Raw genomic sequence first — 24,656 nt, 5'->3', positions numbered from 1 at the left:
GATTCGATCTACTTACCCTGTTTTCGGTCGCTCGGTACGGTCGGGCTTGTCTCTTCTCTTTGATTTCACTTTAGTTTTACTGAGAAGGACACTGGAAAACGACAGAAACATAACATCCAACAGAGGTCAGTACAAAATAAACTAACATTTAACACCAAATACGGAGTAAGTGAAGTCATTGGTATAGTCAAAGTGTCGGGCTTAAGTTGTCGGAGCTTTCCCGTAGCAATAAGGGACTAGGTGTATTTCATCTTCCAAATGGAAGGAATGCGAGTCCATCGCAGGGTTAACCCCCAGTATTATTTCACAAGAACCTATTTATACACCCGTCACCTAAGTGGAGTGAGGCACTGTGAGATTCCAGTGTCTTGCCCAATGACACAACGTAGTTCCTCGGCCAGGGCTCGAACCCGGACCACTTGATCCGTAGTCCAGCGTGCTAACCATTAGGCCATTGCTCCGCGGAGTTACAGACGGTATAATTAAAATTTACCACACCCAGGAGCCCATGACCTACATATCATTTTCCTTAGTGAGAAAGAGACAATGGAAATTTGCGCGAGAATCACCTATAGTTCTGTCTGGTGTAAGCCTTCAGGTGCAAATATTTTTTTACAAATACCCTCAAGTGTTTTTTTTTTCGGTCAGTTTTAACTTACTCGGCATCGAGAGTAAGATCTTCTTCATCCTGCAGAGCTGCATCCAGGGCAGCTTGGACCTTAGGTGCCACAGCAGGACCTTCATAATCCCTGGTTGTCCTGTTCGGCATGTCCAGCTCAATCATGATAATGTTCTCAGCCTTCATAAGAACAATCAATTATCCTTACTATTACGTATGATATCACTAGTACTATTTCTTATCGAAAACTAAATTTTCTTGACAACTGATTATGTCCTACGCAAGCATTTCACAGATTGGAGTGTTAGCTGTCGATAACTATAAGTCAGGCCAGCGCCGAGGGCTTGGGGGTAACATTCACTACCCATGCTCAAACCACTCACCACTGACGACGCAGTTACAATAAAAACGGTTGTTCTCGACGACTTATAAAGCAGGCAAGCGTGGCCGAGTGGTTAAGAGCGCTTGCGTTGTAATCCGGAGGTCCCCGGTTCGAGACTTGCCCTTGCCACTAGCTGGAAGGTCTAAACAATAAGTCTCTACAATTGAAGGATAATCTAGGATTTAGGGTTATGAAAGAGGTAATCAATCTCTTTTAGCATGGAAGGGGCACATGTAAGGGGTATATCATTTTATTCAATGGAGAAAGAGTTTTACGGCATTGCAAAGTGTTCATTTACCGTGATGAAGAAATTGAGTGTATGTCATCCCCCCCCTACTTCTTTTTACGCAATAACAAATTAATAGAACCATTTCCTGATTTTTGCAACCGCACAATGGAGTCACGTATTACAACTTTAACAGTAAAAGTTAATCCATGAGGGTAATTAACGTGACTTGCTATATGAAACTGCATCTGAAAAGGGGTCTACGTTATTGAGCTGGTATACCGTTAAATTTCGGTTACAAGCCCTGGGCTTATGCAACTTTGTAAGGGGTTTTGAGTGGGCTTATAAACGGAGCGGCTAATATCCGGGGTGCTTATAACCGAAATTTTACGGCAGCTGTATATACCTTGTATCTCATGTGCCCACCCATGGCCGCCGCCATTTTAGCATACTCTGTGATGGGTCGTCTGTTACCAACAGCTGATACTGGTCTCTTGGCCATAGCTTGCTGACTGCTCAATACAAAGTACAACAACAACTAGTCAGTATATAACATGGCTCAAAAGTTTGATATTGACGTGGGGGCGTTGAACTGGTTAAACCAAAAATGCTTGGTTAAAAGGGAAATTCACAGGCGAAGTGGCTGCACAGTCGAAGTCTATCTCGGTTTACATAGCATAAAGTGGCTTGGAATATTGTTGAAATGAAATATTCAACAGCGGGGTTTTTGACAACGAAGGAAACCCCACTATGTAAGAATCCACAAACTGTCCTTCACCTGCTATTCTGAGAGGAAGGTTTCAACTTCCATTCTTCGTTCTCTTCATCATAACTCGCTCTGTTTGTTAGTTTGTTTCTCTCGTCTGGAGGAATGAAGTTTTCTATTATTAACGTTCTGCAGTGCAAGAAAAGCAATCATCGTGAATTACAACAATAAGAAACGTCGCATGACATTTAAAGCTTTATTTATACAAGTAGCTATGTCACACAAAATTACTTTTTAATTGAGGGGGAACAACCGTTTAATAACGACCTGTAGGCACTTAATACGGGCAACGGACACTTTTCGGTAACCTGAGTGACAAACTCTAGACAAAGTCAACCTCACTTTAAGGACACGGGTCATCTGCGCACTCTATTCTTTATTTTTGTGTTTAAGATTTTGACTTGGTGTATTCTGCACTCTGTTAGAAATGTAAGTTTGTTTACTAGAAAACGTAAGTTTTTTTGAAACAACTCTTCGATTGTAAATCTAATTTTAGCGAGAGACATTTGACTAAGGGTGCTTTTCTTTGGGAAAAATCCAAATCCGGATTCTAGATCCAAAAACGGATTTTGCGTTTCTTTACCTATATCCGAAAATGGATTAATCTTGGATCAATGATCTGAAGAATCCACACTTCGAGTGGATACATCAGATCATATCTGGATCCGGATTTTTAGGATTCATGATCCGTGCGTTTCTTTGGGAAAGGATTCGAAAAAAGTAGCTTGTCCCAGCGGTCTTTGCTGTGAAAATACAGGTTCGCTCTTTGTAAACACTGCCATACGGTAAGTTTTAGGCGGTTATTTCGATCAAAATACAAAAATATTTCACGATAAAAGGAAACGGTAGCTTCAGATAGATATGTAGTATCATTTTAAACGGGATTCAGGTTTTCTAGAACAGCCACAGTGTGCCTACGGAAGTTGTATCCTTTTGAAATTGTCACGAGTGAAGTGCACTGATCATTTCGCAATCATTCTTCGCTCTCAGATGCTTTCTCGCCACATTGTGCTTAACGCTAAAGAAGATCTACTTCGACGTGTGGTTTTTGTAAAAGATTTTGTATGCTTAAATTATTTTAGTTAGGATACATTCGACGAAAAATAAATTTGTGCTGATATTTTATGTTCTGCGCGAAATGTGTTTACGGGGTTGTCATGGCAAAAAATCCGTTTTCGGATTCTTCGTTTCTTTGGGAGCAAAGTATCCGTGTGATCTAAGATCAATTATCCAATTTTGGATTTTCCCAAAGAAACGCATCCCAACAGTGTATATGGATGTGGGTAAATGTTCTTCAGTTGGAAATCAAGATGAACATCGTTCTGCTGCTTCTAAATTGTATGCTTTTTGTATTGATTAAACGTGTTCGTAAAAGTATGGGGTATTCAAACATAAATCAGCCTCGTGTTCAACTCACTTTAGTTTCAGTTCCCTAGTGAGGTCCTCTTGTGCCTGTTCCAATTCCTGTCTTTCCTGAATATGCGCTTCTTGCTGGTCAGCGATCTCCGACCGAATTGTCTGTAACTTACCAAAAAGCTGCAAGAAAACGTCAGACTAGTAAGTTTTTATGGAAGCGCAGGTGATATTTTCTTTCATTTGCCTCCCCTCCATTCCCATCTATTATAAGGTTAGTTTACACGAGAACTTTTCATGCGAGAAGCTGGCGTGTAAGCTTTCATGTGACAGATAAAAGTTGTACCAGGCATAACTAATCGATGATCAATGACATCAATTGGTAATCAATGAGTAATCGATGGGTAATCAGTTGATTAGTCATTGATTATTGGCGATGATCAATGAGTAATCGATGGGTAATCGAAGCCCAAACATTTTGTGGCCTATCGATTACTCATTGATGTAATTGATTGCCTATTGATAACTCATCGATGACCCATCGATTACTCATCGACTATTATACTGCGCACAAAAGACACATTTCTTGCTTTCTTGTACCATTTTTTTCGTTTGTGATTTTTTATCTGTGTAAGTCGTATTTTTCTTCGTAACTGGCGTTTACGAAATTACGCCTTCATAAAAAGTCAAATAACCTTCTGGCATGTCGAGACGTGAAGTGATTATCACAAAAACAGATGATCCTTAATAATGCAATATTTCTGATATTTCACTTTACCCAACTCTTTATTCACTAACAAAACTAACAAAACTATATAAACTCGTCTGAAAATGAAACTAACAAGTTCGCTGATAAGAATCGACTACGTGGTTATAGATTTTGCTTGGTTGATGTTTGTCAGCAAAGTAAAACTGCTTCGGGGAGACAGCCGGCATAAGCAGTTGCATTACGCACCGGAATGCGACGATATCGATGAGTAATGAATGAAATCAATGACTCGTCAATGCAATCAATGACTAATCGATAACCAAAAATTTTGTGGCCTATCGATTAGTCATCGATTACTCATTGATCATCGGCAATAATCAATGACTAATCAACTGATTACCTATCGATTACCTATTGATTACTCATTGATTTCATTGATGCCATTGATGTCATCGATTAGTTATGCCTGGGTTGTAACACACGAAAAATTGCTCGTGTAGACGACTCGTTACATAAATGTGGCAAATATTGAGACGATCCCCAATCTCCCACTGGGGACTGTGAGCGCTTATCTCTGCTGTCCAAGGTCATTACTGGCGCACTAAAATATCAACTGCTGACAAATGTGTCATCTACACGATCAAATATACTTGTCACATAAAAGTTATCACATACAAATTGTCCGTGTAAACCCAGCTTTAGGCGCCTGCACTGTTTTCCATTGTTCTACATGGCGTTCCGACTGAAGTGTTTGGTACACATTTATTTGATTCTTTCGTTCACTAAAATTTCTTGACCAAGCTAACATGTGAAATGAATCAATATGGGCACAAGTAAGAATCTTTGACCAGTGGAATGATTTTACCTTTTTCAGTTTCTTAGTTTTGCTATCTACTTCTTGTTGAAGTGACGAGAACGTTTCCTTTATTTCCACGGTATTTTCATCCTTTTCTTCGAGTTTTTGTTGCATCTCTCTTTCACGGCGCTGAAACAGAAATTGAAAACATCAATAAGAGAAAGCATCAATGCTTCATCTACAACCATCGTCAGAAGTGTTGGCACGATTACCAAATTAATTCCTTCTCTCCCTCCTCCCCTTCTCAATGTTGAGCTCCCGAACATATTGCACAGACAATCCTTAGCCACAATGGGTTCAACATTGAAAGGGGGGAGGGGGGCTCTTAAAATGTTTGTATGCACCATTGAGAAAGTTTAAGCGTCAAGTATCCGCATTTTTTATCTTCTTAGCGTAAGCGTTCCAACTACTTCTGACTAGGGTTGTGTAGCGAAATCGATGAGTAATAACGAACAACAAAGAAACAGTAACTAACTCATTTATTCGCCGAGTGTAACTCGCAATCAATGAATGGAGACCGCCGCTCCTTGTACTTAAATTGTTACGAAATCTAATAATCATACAAAGCATCTGATTGGCTGAAATCAAACTGGTGATCATAATAACACGAGCAAGGGCACGCGCCGTATAACGTAACGCAATATCTCTACATCTCCCTCTTTATATAAGATTAAATGCAACAAGAAAATTAAAAGCAAACAAAAACAAAAAAGTTAAAAGTTCAAGTTCAAGGCTCCAATGATAAATGTTCAGTTCACTATGAGATTACAAGATAATCACGTCATGTAATAGTCTTGTTGCCATACAGGCGGACAACGCCTGCGTTCTGAACGGCGTGGTAGCTCCTCCACTGGGTCCACTTCAGGTTCAGTGTGAGCCCCACTGTTTAGGTTAGGACTGGCTACCAGTGGCTCGGCTGACTCTTGTTCGGGGTTCTGATTGGTCTCTTGTCTCAAGTTCTGGGACTGTTTCGGGATAGGATCTGGCAACTCACTTTCCTGCAGGTTAACGGGCGGAGGAACTTCAGGTGTCATTCTCAATTGTCGACGGTTTCGACGATATCGTCTCCCACATATCTCGACTTCATAAGATCTGTTTTTCAACACACGTGTACAAGTCCCCAGAGACCATTCCTGTTTTCCGGGGAGTCTCATGCGGATGGCCTGTCCACATTTCAGTGGTTCAAGGGGTCGCGACCTCTTGTTGTACTGGCGCACCTGTCGTGATTTGCGATCAGCCAGTTTGGTTGCAGTATCACTGTGAGCGGACTGCATCAGGAGGTTTTCATGTGTAGGAAGCAAGGTTCGCGTACGGCGTCCCATCAACCTCTGAGCCGGCGATGTACCGATCCTTTCTGTAGGTGTGTTGCGCCAATCCAGAAGGGCTAACAGGGGGTCCTGTCCATCTGCCTTTGCTTTCTTCATCAGATTCTTGCAGGTTTTCACGGCGTTTTCTGCACGGCCGTTTGATTGGGGATAGCGAGGACTGGAGGTACGATGTTCAAACTGCCACTCTCTCGCGAATGCAATGAAAGCTGATGACGCAAATTGTGATCCATTGTCAGTGATTAGCACCTCTGGTATCCCATGTCGTGAAAACTGGACTTTACATGCAGCTATCACACTGGCGGACGTTGCCACTTTTAATTCCTGTACTTCAAAGAACCCACTCCAGTAGTCCACCAGGAGAAAGAACTGCTGCTGTCCCAGTTCGAACAGATCGGCGGCGAGCATTGACCAAGGGCGTGGTGGTACTGGATATGGTTGCATGTCTTCACGACACTGATCAGGCTTGTGGGATTGGCAGATGGAGCACTTGGAAATAAAATCTTTCACTTCGGCGTTCATGAGTGGCCAGTACAAAACTTCTCTGGCACGACGAAGACATCCTTCGATTCCAATGTGTGACCTGTGAATTTGCTTCAACATTTCTTTTCTCAGGGATGTAGGTACAACCAGCCGTTCTCCAAGGAATATTAGTCCTTTGTCCTCCACAAGTTCGCTTCGCTTGTCATAGTACGGTGTAAGCACCGGGTCACACTGTTTCTTAGACGATGCCCATCCGCTCTTTATTGACGCAATTAGACTTTGCAAGACGGCATCGTTCGATGTCTCGCGTCTGAATTCTGCAATTCTGTACGGGGCGATAGAGAGGTTCTCCAAATGGTCAACTTCCTCGATTGAGCAGACGAGACTTGTGTCATGCTGTACAAACTCAGTGGTGTTGCGGTAGGCGCGACTTAAGGCATCAGATATCCACATGAGTTCACCTTTCTTGTATTGGACATCTAAAGAGTAGTTCTGTAGAGCCATTAGCATCCTCTGAAGCCTTTTTGGTGACTTGTGAACTGGCTTGTTGAAGACTGCTTTTAGTGGTTCATGGTCAGACTCGATATGCACACAATCGCGTCCCAGTGTGTACTGATCGAACTTGTTGGCAGACCACACAATTGCTAATAACTCCTTTTCGATTTGGGCGTATCGGGTTTCTGTATCTGTCAGAGCTCTGGACGCAAAGGCGATGGGTTGTCCCTTTTGCACGAGAACCGCACCCAGACCTGTCTCGCTAGCGTCGCATTGGATCGTGACTTCTTCATTGACGTCATAGTATTTCAATACCGGAGCATCGGCCAAGTACTGTTTGATGGTGGTAAATGCTTTTTGGTGTTGCTCCAGCCAGCACCATTCAACTTCCTTATCATCTAGTCTTCTCAAAGGTTCCGTCATGTCCGACAATAGGGGCAGAAATTTGGCCAAGTAATTGACCATGCCAAGGAATCTCTTGAGCCCTTTTATGTCATTCGGTGGAGGCATGTCCAAGATGGCTTCCACTTTGGATGGGTCAGCCTTTAGGCCCTCTGGGGTCAGGAGATGGCCCATGAATCTCACTTCAGTTTGGGCTCGCTTCAACTTCGTTTTGTTAAGTTTCAGGTTCCACTCACGGCACTTTTGAAGGAACGCCCGTTCATTCTTTTCAAGGCTGGCATTAACCTCGGCATCTGTGGCACCAAAACCAGCGATGAGAAAGTCGTCTGCAATGACTTCAACGCCTTCGAGGTCTTCAACGAACTCGTGCATTCGTCGCTGCCAGACTTCAGGAGCACTGGATATGCCAAAGGGCATGCGTGCCCAACGGTAACGTCCGAAAGGCGAGTTGAACGATGTCAAATAGCTAGAGGTGTCATCCAGAAGGATTTGGTGGAAACCGTCCTTGGCATCACAGAGCGTAAATTTCTTGGCACCGGCTAATCGAGATGCAACTTCGTCAATGGTGGGCAGCTGGTAATGTTCTCGACGTATCGCGCGGTTGAGGTCCTTTGAAGATTTGATTTGGTCCACGGCTTGTTGAAGGGTCAAATCGTTTAAACGGAGAAGTCGCTCGCGTACGCGATCGTCACGTATGCCCAACACGAGGCGGTCACGCAATATTTCATCTGGAGTGATTGTATCATGTGCACAATTTCTAGCGATCGTTCGCAGCTCTGTAACGTAGCTTGTAATATTTTCGCCTGGTTCTTGGTTTCTATTGTTGAAACGATAGCGCTCATAGATAACTTGTGTTCTCGGGGCACAAAATTGATCGAACTTCTGCAAAACTAGCTCGATGTTATTGGGATCTTCCGTTTCATTCCACACGAAGGTGTCATGGGCTTTGACACCGTCCTCGCCAATGATGCTTAATAGAGTCGAGACGCGAACAAGACCTTCTTGTTTGTGCACGCCGGTGGCAATTTCGTAGCGTTTCCATGCTTGTTTCCACGATTTCCATGTCGTGGCTAAATTGTCGTCAAAGCTTAGCGCTTTAGGCGGCGGCAAATTTGACGGAGGCACAAAAATCTGTGGCGTACCTGCTTCTGCTGCTTGTACTGCTTGTGCTGGAGGGTCGGGCATCCTTAGGCGTGCGATTAGACCACCACTTCTGACACCATGTAGCGAAATCGATGAGTAATAACGAACAACAAAGAAACAGTAACTAACTCATTTATTCGCCGAGTGTAACTCGCAATCAATGAATGGAGACCGCCGCTCCTTGTACTTAAATTGTTACGAAATCTAATAATCATACAAAGCATCTGATTGGCTGAAATCAAACTGGTGATCATAATAACACGAGCAAGGGCACGTGCCGTATAACGTAACGCAATATCTCTACAGGTTGCTAGTTTAAACAAACAAAGACGAAAAGTATTCTGTAACCAAAATGACTTAACTCGGTGTAACCAAATAATAATTGCAGTGATGTTTTTCCCGTTAAATTCGGAGTCACGTGCATGGACAAATGTGCAAAGTTATATTTACTCAGCTGAAATCTCAAAGCAAGAGTTCGATCTATTGGTAAGAGAAAAACCGAAAAGTCTCTGAAGCTAGTACATGTTCTTACCTGTTGTTCAGCAATCTGTTTTCTTCGTTCCTCCAGCGCTCGTTCCTGTTCAGTGGTTTTGTCGATAATGCTCTTTCCGCCAACTAACAATTTACTTTCCATCATCTTTTGAGAAAGAAAACATTAATGAATCTCGTACCACGCGTCAACCACAAGTTAACGTCAATAACGATAAAGTGAGGCATAGACTTTTATTGGACGAAAATTAAAAAAAAAAAAGCTCAAAAGAAAGCTATCCAATATCAAGTGTGACCTTGTCTGATCTCGAATTAAGCCGACTTTAAATCACGGGCCGACTTCAAACAGGAATTGTAATTGAACAAGCATGCAAAATTAACTTGTGGTGCCAATGGCTCGGTGGCGACCCATACAAAACTCTTCTGTGAATATTCAGTTTTTCAACATAGAATATCTTGTCCAGTAAACAACGTAATTCTTAAATCTTTCCTACCAATGATATCAATTTATTTTATCAACAACATTGCCTAGCTAAATTTAATTTTCGATAAACGTTTGCCAAATAGAAGATCAAACAACAACGCAATCCTACTGATAATATTCATCTACTTACTTTGATTTTTGATTTGAGGGCTGATTGTGCTTCTTGTTGCTTTTTCAACTGGTGTGCTCTCTTCTGGATTTCATTCATAAGTTTCTCTTTTTCCTACAAGAAAAGAAATACTTGCTTGCTTGGTTATTAAAACATTAAGGGATAGCACTTGATAAATTCTTGCGTATACAGTAGTTGAGAAGATTATAACCTAATTCCTTCCGCTGCGGAATTCTATTTGTTGTTCTATTTGATATCAACTCAGATACAAGGTTGTTACAGGCATTAGACGTAGTTTCCGCGAGGAAGCTTGAGCCTCGTGTTTCCGCGCGGGGTATTTCCAAACTCATGCGTGCGCGAGTTTTCTTTCTCGCGCGACAGTTTGTCCATAAGAGAATCAGTGACTGCCTGCATGCAGTATACATGAAGTCTGGCGCGTGGGAAAGACAATACGCTAGAATTCTAGAACCAATTAAGCACACCTTGTGTGGCAAGGAATTTTTAAAGGTAAATCTGGATTTTACGATCGTACGAAACATGCTGCTTTTACATGCACAAAAAAAGAGACCAATGCTTGGCGGATGTGTACCTCTGCCATCATAGAGTGGTTATCCTGCAGCGCCTTCTTGTCTTCTTCAAGTTTAGCTTGTTCAAGTTTGATTTTATCTTCCGTGCTCGGCTCTGCTCCTTCCTCGCCTTCTTCCTCTTCTTCTTCGACTACGGAACCTTAAAAAGGAAAAAATCAAAATTACAAACACCATTACAATAGCCTTTACGGGTTCTCGGACTGTTGGTGATAGCGCTGATGGGACCGACTGCCCAGGGCCATTAAATTTTGCTCTGGGCAAATCAAAATAGAAGTTTGATAGCCTGCGGAAAAAAAAAAAGCCTAATAGCAGGTTAGATGTTTGCTGGTCCGATGGGCAGGTGAAATAAGTCTCAGTAGTCTTGTGAGACTGAGTGACGGCAAGAAATATTTAAGTGGGTGCAAGTGGAAAACTGAAATTCACTAGCCCACTGGCAGGTGGATTTCAACTTTTTTTCCTGCTCTGTAGCGAGAAATATTTAAGAAATATTTTAGGAATATATTTAAAATATTAAATAATAAAATTAACTATTTTAAATATTAAACATTTTAGAAGTATTTAAGTCGGTGCAAGTGAAAACTGAAATACACTGGCAAACTGGGGAGGTGGTTTTAATTTTTTTCCTGCCCTGAAGTGAAAGAAAGAAGCTTACAGTAAAAAAAGTAGAGCTCAGCATGCACCTTTTTGATGGTTTTCTTCAAATTCGTCGCTCGTTTGCTTAACAATTAAGCTGTACATGTCACTTTAGACTATCCCGAAGGATTAGAAATTAACAGCAGTTCTGAAATTCTCACCATTTTCTCTTTGTCGTCTTTTCTTTTTCTTCGTTCCTCCTCCACCGCGCCTTTCTAGCTCTATCTTTAACCTGTTAATAAAGCATTTGAATCAAACCAGGTCAGTCTGGCAGTGCACTTCACGGATGGGACGCACAAGCCAAATCACTGTTGAATTTGGCTCTACAACTAGCTGCACGTCATTTTCTAATGATTGGCTAAAGCAAGCAAATAACTCATAAGCACACAAATTACTCATGTTGCCAATTTAGCCACTGTATTACACTGAATTCCTCTTCACGACCGGCTATAAAGTGCATAATAATTTATTGTTTCAGTACACACCTACATGCACCTTATTATAGGAAATAAACGCTTCATGAAATTAACGCGAATTTCAAAAATACGCGTTAATTTAAGTAGCGTTAATTTTTGTTAACGTTAATTTCCGCGCCGTTAATTAAGTGGAGCGTTAATTTCCGCTACCTTTATTTCCATTATTTTGGCCTCAATTTATCGATACAGTCCAGACGTTCTAATCACATAGGAAAAAGCATTATTTCATTACAGTGGAAATCTACTGGTGTCACTGAAACTGCGAAGAACGCTCGAAGTATCACGAACATTGTTTCCTTCTCGGATTATACGCCTAGTGTTGAAATAAACTTCTTCCTGTTATGTCAACAAGTGTTTTTCTTTGTGTACGTCGCGTTAATTTCCTTCATTTTAAAATGTTACCCCCTTTTTCGCGTTAATTTCCTTTATTGGGAAGTAAATTTTCCTTCGATTCGCGTTAATTTAAGTCGCGTTAATTTCAAAGACCTTAATTAACACAAGCGTTAATTCCCTATAATAAGGTAATTGAAGAAACGTTGACCATGTGAAAATCATAAACCATGAACGATATGACCCAGTGGCATTCTAGGTAGACAGCCTGGTTAGGCTTAGTAATATTCCTTTTATTTATAATAAAGATATTTCTTTTCTTGACAGCCTAAAGAGCATGATTTATGCAAACTGTCTTATTATGTTGTTTTTTTTCTGTCCCAGACGACGATTATTTTTCCGATTTCCCAGTTAACATTTGGGTCGCATCGTTCGTGGTTTTATCCTTTTCATGGGTCAACGATTTTTCAATCAAGTGTAAATGGTGATTGAAGCTGTAGTTATCGGCCATTCAGTGGAAAACGTTTCTCTTACTTAGCAATCTCCTCTTGAAATTCTCTCAACAGGGCATCCTTGGGGTCTTCGTTAATATGGGGTTTGTTCTTGATATTCTTGGCTCGGTTTGCGTATCTGTACCAACGAACACAATACAAAGAAGACAATTCAGTGATACATTGATTTCACTCATTTGTGCACCTGTGTGTGTGGTGAAAATTACATTCCAATTGGAGAAAATTTTAAGATAATAATTGTCGTAGCTTAAGTAAAGTAAAAAATTTTTTACACAGGGTAGCCCATTCAGCCATAAGGCAGGTCTCCATGGGGGCCCTGTATCTTAAAAAACTAAATTACATCAAAGAATTTTCATAAACTATTTACATTTAAAAAGCCTAATAAAAATGCAATACTAGAAATTAGCTGGAAGAACATTCAAGAGGTAATGAAGATGAATTGTTAAACAATGACACCAGCATGGGACAAAGAAAAATTCTGAGTCCCCGACGGGAATCGAACCCATGGCCTCCCAGATACTGGTTGGACGCCCTAACCAGGTGAGCTACGAGAGACTCGTGGAGAGCTGGCCATTACTAGGTTGATAAGTGACACGCGTCCTGCATACTGCTAGGATCAGCAATGTCGAAATAATCAAGTGTGTAGTAAATAATAAAGATGGAACATTTTAAGCTGGGGGGTAATTATAAATAATCATAATTATAAATCATAAAGGAACAAAAAGATCGAAACTGATAATAAACGCTCTTACACGTACCTTAATGTCGTTATTGTCTCCTCAAAATTATAGCTCGCAGGACCCTGGAAAAGAAACACACACAAAAAATACTTTTACTGCTGAGGTAAACGTGATTAAATTCTTCGTCAAAATCACGACTTTTGCCGGCAATCCTTAATTTCGCCACATTACAGTAGGTATCTTTGAAATCAAGGGACGTTTGGGCAATCTTCAGTGCTCTTCGGAAGTCTTGGGGTGATTTCCGTAATTTCTTCTTTGATAATTTCAAATTTTAGTTTTTTGCACTTAATGTCTCACTCAATATCAGCCGTGGCACTGATAGAATAAATAGACATGATTTCAACCAACCATACGATAAAGTTATTGCATGAAAAATGCCGTACCACAGTTTTCGAAACCACCTTTAATTTTCTACACAAGCGGTTTTCAGGGATTTTTTGTTTTGTTTTGTTTGTTGTTTTTTATGGGGGGGAGGGGGTGAAAAACGATTTCGTTGACAGTTGCTTCAGAGGGAATACTACTCACAATGTTGGCAACCATAACTGTTCTTGCATTTCCTCCCAAAGAATCTGTCGATAAAAAAAGTTAGATTTAGTCAGTGGAAGACAAATAAAGCGATTCACGCATCCTTGTATAAACATGTCTACCTTAAGCAATAATTATTTTACCTTGTAGTAGTCTTGTTAGCTTGGAATCTCTGTAAGGAATATGGGTGCTTTTACCATCCACCTAACGAACAAAGCAATAAATGAACTGTTAGAGGAAGATAAATGTTTTACTTGGATGTCGCATGTACTTGCAGACTATTATTTTCTAGATGAGATGTGATCTAGACCTTCAACACACAAAACATCCCCAATAAGACAAAAATACAAGAATTTCTGTCTTTGCGTCTTAAATGATTTTCACGATATGCACTGTTTATTTTCCCATTCATAAGACTGCAAAACAGTCGTTTCTTTTTTCTTTGAAATCACTTCTCGAAAGGTGCGAAGCACCAAAAGCGTGGATCGTTGCGCGTGCCTCGCACACCAAGGGCATGCTCACTCTCCATTTTGACACTCGCTCTAGATCTTTCGTTCAAAGACTGCGTGTGTTCGCAAAAAAATACCACAGTGACTCTTTGGCATCTATTCTTTTTATAAGGTCAACTTGTACAGCATTGAGTCAATTAAACAGTGTTGTCCCTTCAACTGCCCCCAGCAAACTCCGTCTTCTTTAATTTGTTCCATGAACACAGTTATTCACTCAGTAGTTACTTACTAATGCAGATATCACATTGCCAAGAGCGGACAGCGAAAGGTTGATTTTAGTAGCTTCCTTTAGTCTATCCCCCTGAAAAACAGAAATCAGAACAGAATCAATCAATCAAAGCAAATGTCACATACAACTCATGCGCAAATAATGCGTACTATCCAATTAGTTTTATCATCGTCATCATCATCATCATCATCATCATTATTATTACTACAGTGTATTTAGGCATGATGCGCAAACTGTCACGTCCTATTAGTGCTCAATTCAGGCCTGTTGATAACCAATCAGAGTCGATCGTTTTTTTTTTGTTTTTTTTTACAGTTTCCATTAATTGATTATAATCACACAGTTACAAGTGTAAGCAGTGCTTACCGTAGCACCCGTCTTGGCCTGCCTTTCACTGCCAGCTAAGTCCACCATGTTGAGTTTGCCAACCCGAATATGGCTCTCACCGTCTGCCCCAGGCTGCAACAGAATTGTGCATTTATAGACAGCAGTTAGAACTTTACTATTCTGTCTTTTGAATCGCATTTCAACTTTCTGGCAGGGCATTTTCCACTTTCTCGCACTGCTCAATGAAGGGAAAAATTATTCTCGCAGTTCACTTCAATGGACATGAATCATCTGCAAGTGACATCCATGAATTTTGAAAAACAGATTTTAAGCACTTACATGTAAGATAAACGACTGTCCTTAATTAAGCCAAACAGCAAGTTTTGTTTCCACGAGACCGTCACTTAACGCTTGTTACAAAATTTGATTTTAATTATTTTGACTATTTGAGTTCACTTGACTTATTGTATCTTAATCCTTTTTTTGAGTCTTTTTACTGTGTACATGTACTAACAAAGTAATGAAATGATTACTACATGTAAGTGCCTACACCGAAGTAGTTTACTTAATGGATACAACTATGATGTGTTCATTTATGCATTGAAAATTAAACTAAATTACAGCTTTTCTGAACATGGGTTGTACCTCACTGCATTCAATAGTAATGATGAAGATGGCATGGGATCTTGAAGAATGCTCGTTCATATTGGTTGCCCTTTAGATAAAGAAAGAAAACCATTCGATTATTGCTAATACCATGGGAATGATCAACAAAGCAACAAGATGGTAGGCACGCAATGTGTGCAAAAGGCCACAGCCACATAGACCTTTTCCATGCATTGCATGTTAGTATGATGAAATATTACTTTAAGTACCGTATTTACTCGAATAAGCGCCGCGGCGTTTATTAAATTTTTCGCGCCTCAAGTGCGGCGCTTATTTGAGGGCGGCGCTTATTTAAAATTTGGACGCCACAAAGAATCTAATGTTTTACAGTAATTGAAAATAGCGTCTTTTTATTGTTAGTACTCGTCTCTTGCTAAAGAGGGAAGTGGCGCTTGCTGTCCTGACAAAGTTTGTGGCCTTCACAACATTTACAGAACTACGTATTGTAAGAATGTTGAATAGACAAAACTAATGGGCGATCGGTAAAATAATCACTTTGAACTGCAAAACATCGTTTATGATGGAAACAAATGTCCACGTTTGTTTTAGAGTTGCTTTGTAGTGCTGTTTTTTGTTAAACGGAATTCCTCTAATAAGCGCCGCATAGGGACTGCGGCGCTTATTAACTTTTTTGTCCCAAATGCGGCGCTTATTCGAGGGCAGCGCTTATTCGGGGGCGGCGCTTATTTGAGTAAATACGGTAATCAATCTGTAGTTATCCAATTACTGAGTCTAGGCTGGACTGCGGTGTGTTGTGCAGCAACTGTAGACCTGACTAATACTCACCCTACTGATCGGTTCTGATTTCCAACGTTCATAACATGTTCAATCTCCTTCACACTTTTACATACAAACGACTGAAGATCCTAGAGGAAACATAACACAAGAGGATTAGAAAATCAACATATAAATGTGCACTGAGGTATAAATTTGGCAGGGACCTCATATCCCCAACTTGTATCTGTAAATTGTATAGTGCAAATGGGTTTAAAATAGAACTAGAAAAAACTTGCCTCTTGTCTACAGTGTATTTTACAGCAAGGCGCCCAAAAGTGTGACCACTTTTAATTTATTCACATTCTTTCGTGCAGATTTAATCCAATCAAAAGCCGTGGATAGCTTGCAGTTGACTTCTGATTGGATTAAATCTACACGAAAGAATGTGAATAAATTAAAATTGGTCACACTTTTGGGCGCCTTGGTGTAAGTGGGGCACATACATTTTGCACTGCGATATAGTGTATTTGTTTCAGTTTTATAGGGGGTCACAAAGTGTGAGGCAGGGAGGCGTCCTGTCCATTTCAGTTAGCCTAAACAGCACTTTCAAATTGGTTAGCCTAAATGGCACTCCAATTATCCTACAGTTAGCTAAGGTACATGTAGCTTGCAGTTAGCCTTTTTATTCGGAGTTTAGATTTTTGCCTCGCATGCCTCACTGCCTCACCTTGCATGCCTTGTAGCCTTGCCTTGCACACCTTGCATGCCTCACTGCCTCGCACATTTGTAAGACTCAATTTTGTATTTCCAGCATCATTTTGAATTTGACCATTGAAGAATTACCCAATCCTGTTATGTTGTTACGTTCCGCCCTCATCCATAATTTACAAATGCTGTCACCATAAGTTTGTTATTATTTAACATTTTTAATATATTACGGTAATAATAATTACCTTGACATACACCCCAGTATCTGGTCTTTCCTTAAGCTCCAGTCTTTTACTCTGGTCTTTAGATAATAAATCTCTGATATCCTCCTAAAAAGCGTCAAACATGGTGGTATATCAGACAATCATATTGGGTGTTGCTTCGGAAAAATATTAAATATCCCCAGTCCTCTCCCACAGGTACACTGTCCATGTAGTTACGTTTCTTGAAATCCCCCTCCCCCCACCCTTGAAATTTCTAGTGGCCTTCTTTGGGGTGAATATGGATATTAGCTGGAAGCACCAGTCATGTTTCTAATGTAAATAAATTAAGCCAAGACTAAAAGTGGAGCTCCCGGTTATTTACTTTGCCCTTTTTGTAAATCCGAATTTGCTGACCATTGACAGGAAAAAAAATAGGACTTGCGCCCGCGATCCAATGGAACACCATTACTCGGTTAACTTAAAAAAAAAAAAACATGCGACCACTATGAGTTCTATTCTTGAGCTCGGGATATGAACATGTGATACTGGTCAGCAGATATCTTCTTTTGACAGCTGCCAATTGATCGTAATATAGATGTCCAATATCAAAGATGTAAGCTGACATTAACATTAAAAGTACTTTGGCCAGCGGTACCATCTTATGCAACATTGTCGTTGTTGGGCGCACGCGCCCGCAAACCATGCTGCCTGCCAAGTTGACCATGATGAATGAAATGCATGGGTTCTCCTATTTCTATGCAATTATTCTATGCCTGCATTATGGTTATTGGGCTCCGCTCTGCGGCCCTTCGGGCCGCTCAGGACCCCCGCTACTATGTGGTTTATAAAAAAAAAAACGGAAACAGTTTTGTCATGTTACATGTCAATAAATAACTGATCAGAAGTACCTGGTAAATTTCAAGGTATGAAGCTCGGACCAAATACTGCTGATTCTCTGTCCTGGCTATGTGTGTAAAGATATGTTCAAACGAGTTTGGTATCACCCCTCTTAACACAGGGTCTGATCGTACACCTACAGCACAACACAACAAGCAATGTTAATAAACTGGATAAGGATATTAAAATTCTAGTCAGTAAATACGTTACCAGTAGGATTTAAAGGCAAAATGACTGACACAAAATGACCGAAAACCTTAACATTAGTTACATAGAGCAATAAACTATTAAATACATACATGTATTACCCCTACATTTACCATTACATTGCACAGTTGATTTTATCACTACCATACAAAAGCCTCTGGCCCAAGGGGGGTACGATTGAATCGGTACGATCAGTACGATCGAATGGACGGGGACGATCGAATGGAGGCAAAAATCAGAACCCAAAATATCCCAGGTCTTTTGACAATACCCAAAAAAAATCCCTGGACCAAAAATAACTCCCAAACAAGAAGCTCTTAGAGCTTAAAACTGCGCTGGTCACGTGACCAGCCAGAGGACTCTTGTTGGAGGTTCAAAAAATTCACCCCCCCCCCCCTCACTCCATCCCCTGCGTCAAAAATGTTGCGACTGACAAACAAACCATAAGAAAACATCTTGTGTGACATTTCATGGTTGACTAGTTCCATCTGCAATTAAATATTTTCTTGTATGGTAATGCTAGTCAGATTCCCACGATCCTGATCCGTGAAGCCAGACAATCTATTGAATCAGCATCCAGTGTTGTATCGAATTAATGTTTAAACACTGAACAATCGTTCCTACAATAGAATATTGAAGCAAAGGTTTAAATCAAATTTGAGAAGAACACTTGAGCTGTTTTTAGCAGAGTAAAGAAAGAAAAATACATTTCGCTTAAAAATTGAATATTTCACACTAAACTTGCTAAATGAAGGCCAAAGGATTCGTAAGGTTTGCATAAGTAGCTGAATAACAGCTTTTTAAACATTGCGTGACTGGCCGATCACAATCAAAGCCTTGTGAAAGTGAAAGTTGTCATGTCAGCACATTCTTTGACACGAACGTAATAGTATTTACGCACAGTATCAAGTCCGCTAAAATATATTTTTCTTTCATAGCATAAAAATTAATTATTTCTTTTGAGTCAAACACTTAAAAAATCGAACACTTTACATTAAACATGCTTAGTAGACCTTATTTTCGTAAAGTTTCCAAAGGTAACTGATTTATTCCTACGTGACGTTGCGTGACTCGACGTTTGGCCGAGCGGGGGCATCAGTCTACTCACCGACAAAAAAAAACCCTGTGCAGAGCAAGAACTGCGCAGCGCAGTTAAAAAGTCCCTAGTCGAATTACCCTAGTGAACGTCACATTTAAAAGCCACAAATCATAAGTGAAAGAGATAAAAAATTCACTACAACAAAAGGTAATTCCAGTGACCATACACCACAGGACATTTGCAGACTATTGTGTAACCAGTTTTTAAAATTCCACAATGTCTGACACATGCATTGTAAAGCGACACCATCGTTAACTATTAAACAGCAGCAAAACACGTTCGTTTGTACTTTATTCGCAGAAATACACTCAAGGCCACGCCAAGTAAGGCACTTTACATTTGTTGTTCGTCTTTAATACCCCAAAAATCTCTATTTTAATAAATCAAGACATCCCAAAAAATACTTGCCAAATTTTCCAGCCCCCAAAAAAACGGAATCAAAAATTTCAAACCCAGAAAAATCCTTTGATCATCCCCGTCATTTACAATCCGGAGTAAATACTTGCCAAATTTTCCAGCCCTCAAAAAAACGGAATCAAAAATTTCAAACCCAGAAAAATCCTTTGATCATCCCCGTCATTTATAATCTGGAGTACCCCCCCCCCCCCCCTGGGCCCTCTGGCACTCTCTGGTTTTTGTCAACTTTGCCACTGACATTTCATGGGCCATGGCAACTTACACTCACCCTCCAGCCAATCTAAAAGCACCCCATAGCATGCAAGGGAAACTTCTGGTCCCTTAACAAGATTATAACACATGGCCACAATAGCAATGGTGAACTGTATTGATCAGCCATGATTATATCTTGTGCAAATACCCACACCAAATAATAATAATAATAATTTATGAATTTATATTGCGCTTTTTAACATGTAAATGAGCAAAAGCGCATTACAATATTAAAACTTAAAAATATTAAAATATACTAACTATATACACATTATTGACTAGATCTAAAAGTTAAAAAAAGCTAATAATTATAGTTACATGAGTTGTAGATAAAATATTTGCTAGTACATGTAGGTTCATGATATACAAACTCTTCCTTGTTCTTTCAACAATGTAGTATATGTAAGTTGCGGTTTAAATTTACCATTGGTTAAAAATTTTCAATTGAGTTTGACTTTTATGTCCTTTTGTTTCAGATTATGATAATGGATGCAACGAAAAATAAAAATTAAACTGGTTTGAAAAATCTTGAATCAAAGAAAAATTTAAACCACAACATATATAAAGGTTAAATGAATTGATGTTACCTTCCATGGTGAATGTTTTTCCTGTTCCTGTTTGCCCATAAGCAAAGATTGTACCTAGTAAAGAATGTACGGTACAGTATGTTAATCACAAACTTTAAATAGTAAAGAGAAATGTCATGTTTTGTCACAGATCACCTGACAGACAGATAAAATATTAGCAGTGTTAAGTTGCCAGTGGCAAACCTAGGCAATGGGCTCTTTGGGTTAATATGAAAGTAAAATGTTAAAAAAAAAGAAAAGTCACATGCTCACATGCAAAAAATTATGACAAGACAGCTTGCAGTATGTAATTATTAAAGTACATGTAGTCATCGTGTCACATGCCCACACTTAAATTCTGCAAGTGAGTGCATAACTTTTTTCTTTCAACATTTTTATACATAATTTACATTATTTTGCCCCATGGGTGCCTTGCTCCTTGCCTAGATCTGCTATTTTCATATCTACTTAAAATAACCGGCACGCATACATGCATGCACAGGCGATGACGCTTTATAATGTTGATCCCAGAAGTTGCATTTTTTATTTATTTTAATTTTTTGATTTGCTTTAACTACAAAAAGAACTTGCAATACATTACATACGTACAGTATAATAAAATAAGCACATTTAATTATTATGAACTTCATTATTCGGGCAACAGAAAGGCCTAGGATTGATTTCCACACAAAGTCGATACTGAAGATTGTGTGACATTTTCGTATTGAAATGTAATCAAGTCAACACCGCTAACAAGAATCACTTGCATTTATTTATGCAACTTATCAAACAAAACATTTTAGATCAGCTAAATCAGCAATTGGGTAGAAATTCTTTTAGAATTCTGGCTTCTCATACAAATAGGAATACGGATACCGTCACTGTTTTATTTTTAATGGCTCGAGATAAATATTATCTAAAACAGAAAAAGAAAAATGGCGAGTCGCGAAGGAAAGAGGAAATAACATTAACCTAAACTTACATTATTATCGAAAACAATGCACGCCAAATAGCTCACCTTTGCAATCTAATCAAGATACTGTACTGCCATCGGTTGGCCAGCCTTTTTATACTGGAACGGTCTCAAAAGTTATGACACTAACCGGCCTTCACTCGTCAAATTCTTATCGCGTATGCCGATTTTGATGAATATACGTACAACGGTTAAAAAGTTCTGTAAGCGAGCTCACAATTATCCAGTACATCATTCTCTCCTGGCTCCATACCTCCGTTCCACTGTAGAAATCAAACGCGTTTTGCATTATGTACACTCTAAGTTGATTCATACGCATGACAATCAAAGATGGCGTACCGAAACTGAGTAAACAATCAAAGTGCATAGTTCCCAGTGCTACTCGGTTGGAGTAATCGTAACATTGCCCGTCCACGGGCGACAACATATAGGCGTCACCGCCTAAAAATAATAAGTTTATTTAATAATAAATTATATAAAATAACATTGTTACTGTTACATGTACCTTTAAATAATAATCAAAACTGCAAACTCACCATTATACCCTTCAAGTACAGAGTCCACTAACTGCCTAAATGTTTCATCATAGAGATCAATCTGTTTTGAGCTGATATAAAAAGTAAAGACATGTTAAAAAAAGCTAAAATCATGACATTTTCCTGTATATCGTTCTTATCCCAACACTGTTAGACAAGAAGAGTCACTTGAGCATTTTAACTTTGCCCTAAACAACACAAATTTAGGGTTAAGTCTCCCCACTCCCAATCGTACTTGGACACAAGTCCACTGGCCAGCACATGCGTCAGTGTCTTGCTGTCTTACTCCTGGTTAAGAATTTTCTTACCACCAAAACATACTCCAACCAAGCCACCCAAGCAAAGTCTTCACAAATTGATTAATAGTGTTTGTATGTTAATTAAAACAAAAAAATGGTGCCAAATTTGTTGCTTCTGTAGCATGCAGCTGGTGTAGATCCACAATTTGTGGGAAATCTATTGTTAACATATTTTCATTCCCTATTTTGCACAGGTTTATTTAGGTGGCCTTGGTTGGAGTAGTTGCACTGCAAACTTGTGATATTTTAAATGATTTATGGTAAACTCACTTCCAGTCATAAACTGAATCGTAGGTGAACATGCGTGGGGTATCCTCTTTCTTGGCTGGGTTGGTGATCTCAATTGTCCCTTTCTTGACGTTCATCTCTATTATTCTTAACATAAACACGAAGAAAAACAATTTAGATACATGTGTAATGTACATGGTAACCATTAATTATTAGGTAACTCATATTCTGTTCTATTTCTATCGGCTGATAGTTGGTGAGGGGCTTTGCCCCTCACCAACTATCAAAAGCCGGTAGAAACCGAGAGCGAGCCGTCTAATTGTTTTACATAGCCCAGCAGCTGATCTATTAAACAATTGCTAGAATTGAATTATTGAAGGTTTTAATTTATAAAATTATAAAATTCCATCGATCAATAGAGGGCACCTCTGTAGCCAATCAGCAGCTGAGTTATGCTAATAGATGCATGATTGCCACAGATATCAGTTTTTAAAATTCCCTGACTTTTCCCAGTAAAAATGAAATTTCTCGGACCAAATGAATACAAAATGTCAGATATAGTAGGGGCAGTCCCTTCTCTGCTTCCAAAACAAAAAAAAATTAGTGCGATCATCATTGACCAGAACAAATCTTCCAGCCATCAATGGTATTAAATCAGAGGTGTTATATATAAATTCCATTCCCTCAGACTTTTCTTCAAAAAATTAAATTTTCTCTAACTCAAAATAAAACTCATCAATTGACTTTTCCCTAAACTTCAAGAATTTTATTTTTCCCTGACCATTTTCTGACCTGTGGGAGCCCTACCTAATAAATAGTTATTATAGCAATGTCTAAGGCCCGTGGCAGTTCAAAATCAAATAATTTATTGCATGCCGCTGAGAATGTTCACGAACCTAAACAGCTAATAAACAAAACCAACAACTTTGACAACTCTACACGCTTCCAATATTCATTTGACTGTCTAAGTCCCTACTCGCTCTTCAAACTAGAATAACAATGTCATTGTTACTGCTGGGTACTAGCCTACCTTCGATGTCCCTGGGCTATTTCCTTCTCATTCATTGGCCGGCATCTCACAACGACCTTCACAGACTCGCCTGCCTTCTTGCTCGACTGAAATCAACAGCATTATCATAATGGTGTACGTGTACAATACAATTGATACAATCTTTATTGACCTGGTCAGCACGCTTAGCTAAAAAGCTAGTTTACTGCAAATTACAGGTGCACCAGAAAATAAAAAAAATAAAAAAAAATAGAAAAATAAAAACTTCTTTACAAGTGTATACATTTGAGCTATAATCAAGAATGGCTACTGCTTTAATATTTTGTCTAACTAAGAACAAAATGTATATATTATGTTGTGGTTTAATTTTATCTTTGGTTTAAAATTTTTCATACCAGTTTGATTCATTTCCTTTGGTTTCAGATAATTATGATGATGAAAATGAGAGAAATGAGATATAAAAATCAAATGGTTTGAAAACTTTCAACCAAATAAAAAATTAAACCACAACATCTACATTGAGTTGTATACTTAATTTCCCTCTCATTTCTCTCCCATTTGATGAATTTAACTTCGTAAATTTTGAAATCACATGAGCATTATTACACGTAGCTTGTGTCAGATGCACTAGTTTCAAGTTCAAAATTTAAAAATTCCAAACATCAGTCTGTTGTACATAAGCCGTATGGCTAGGGGGAATTCGATCTTTTGATATTAAATTTATTGTAAGCTTAGCTCTTTGGTATTAATTATTGAAAAAATAACGTTATAGTTAAGGTTACTGTATGTGTGCATTTGAACAATCGGCATTGAAAGGGAAATCTTGGAAACTTCTCGCCTCATTAACAGCAGAAAAAGGAAATAAAGTAGCAGAGCAATAGAAGAAAATCATAAAATGCTAATCAGTTCAATTAACAGAAAAGATATGTCCACCGATTAACAACAGTTTATGTTTCGTAACTCACCATGGCGACTGAATTCAAGCTCTCGACACCGGCTTGATCTCAAAGCGTAGCGTCTAGACAACAACTTTATCGTAAAGGAAATAAATTTGCCCACTTCTGAACATATCAATGCTAACGCTGAAATAAACAGATCAAGGTATTTTTCTTTGCTTTCGGGCATAAAATTGACGGCGAAGCGAGTAGGCCGCCATTTTTTTTCCACTTT

General features: G+C 39.3%; 1 protein-coding gene across 1 annotated transcript in view; it reads right to left on the bottom strand.

Moving 5' to 3' along the window:
• The window catches only part of LOC144652527 (kinesin-II 95 kDa subunit-like), a 27,574-nt gene extending 2,918 nt beyond the window's left edge, over window positions 1–24,656 (bottom strand). The window contains exons 1-25 of the mRNA XM_078512571.1: window positions 24,452–24,656; window positions 23,508–23,593; window positions 22,520–22,624; window positions 21,951–22,021; window positions 20,463–20,516; window positions 17,912–18,036; window positions 17,046–17,129; window positions 16,162–16,241; window positions 15,355–15,424; window positions 14,749–14,841; window positions 14,383–14,454; window positions 13,788–13,848; window positions 13,645–13,688; window positions 13,138–13,181; window positions 12,402–12,497; window positions 11,223–11,293; window positions 10,431–10,567; window positions 9,863–9,955; window positions 9,292–9,396; window positions 4,921–5,040; window positions 3,411–3,529; window positions 2,006–2,122; window positions 1,634–1,739; window positions 660–799; window positions 17–91 (exon numbers count right to left, since the gene is read on the bottom strand). Of these exons, the coding sequence (XP_078368697.1) occupies window positions 17–91; window positions 660–799; window positions 1,634–1,739; window positions 2,006–2,122; window positions 3,411–3,529; window positions 4,921–5,040; window positions 9,292–9,396; window positions 9,863–9,955; window positions 10,431–10,567; window positions 11,223–11,293; window positions 12,402–12,497; window positions 13,138–13,181; window positions 13,645–13,688; window positions 13,788–13,848; window positions 14,383–14,454; window positions 14,749–14,841; window positions 15,355–15,424; window positions 16,162–16,241; window positions 17,046–17,129; window positions 17,912–18,036; window positions 20,463–20,516; window positions 21,951–22,021; window positions 22,520–22,624; window positions 23,508–23,593; window positions 24,452–24,454 (2,171 nt within the window). The 5' untranslated portion in view covers window positions 24,455–24,656. The remainder of the gene's footprint in view (window positions 1–16; window positions 92–659; window positions 800–1,633; window positions 1,740–2,005; window positions 2,123–3,410; window positions 3,530–4,920; window positions 5,041–9,291; window positions 9,397–9,862; window positions 9,956–10,430; window positions 10,568–11,222; window positions 11,294–12,401; window positions 12,498–13,137; window positions 13,182–13,644; window positions 13,689–13,787; window positions 13,849–14,382; window positions 14,455–14,748; window positions 14,842–15,354; window positions 15,425–16,161; window positions 16,242–17,045; window positions 17,130–17,911; window positions 18,037–20,462; window positions 20,517–21,950; window positions 22,022–22,519; window positions 22,625–23,507; window positions 23,594–24,451) is intronic.

Source organism: Oculina patagonica, chromosome 4 (assembly GCF_052425735.1).
Source record: "Oculina patagonica isolate OP01 chromosome 4, crgOcupat, whole genome shotgun sequence".
NCBI classification, from domain to species: Eukaryota; Metazoa; Cnidaria; class Anthozoa; order Scleractinia; family Oculinidae; genus Oculina; species Oculina patagonica.
This window is presented reverse-complemented; position numbering and strand designations above follow the sequence as displayed.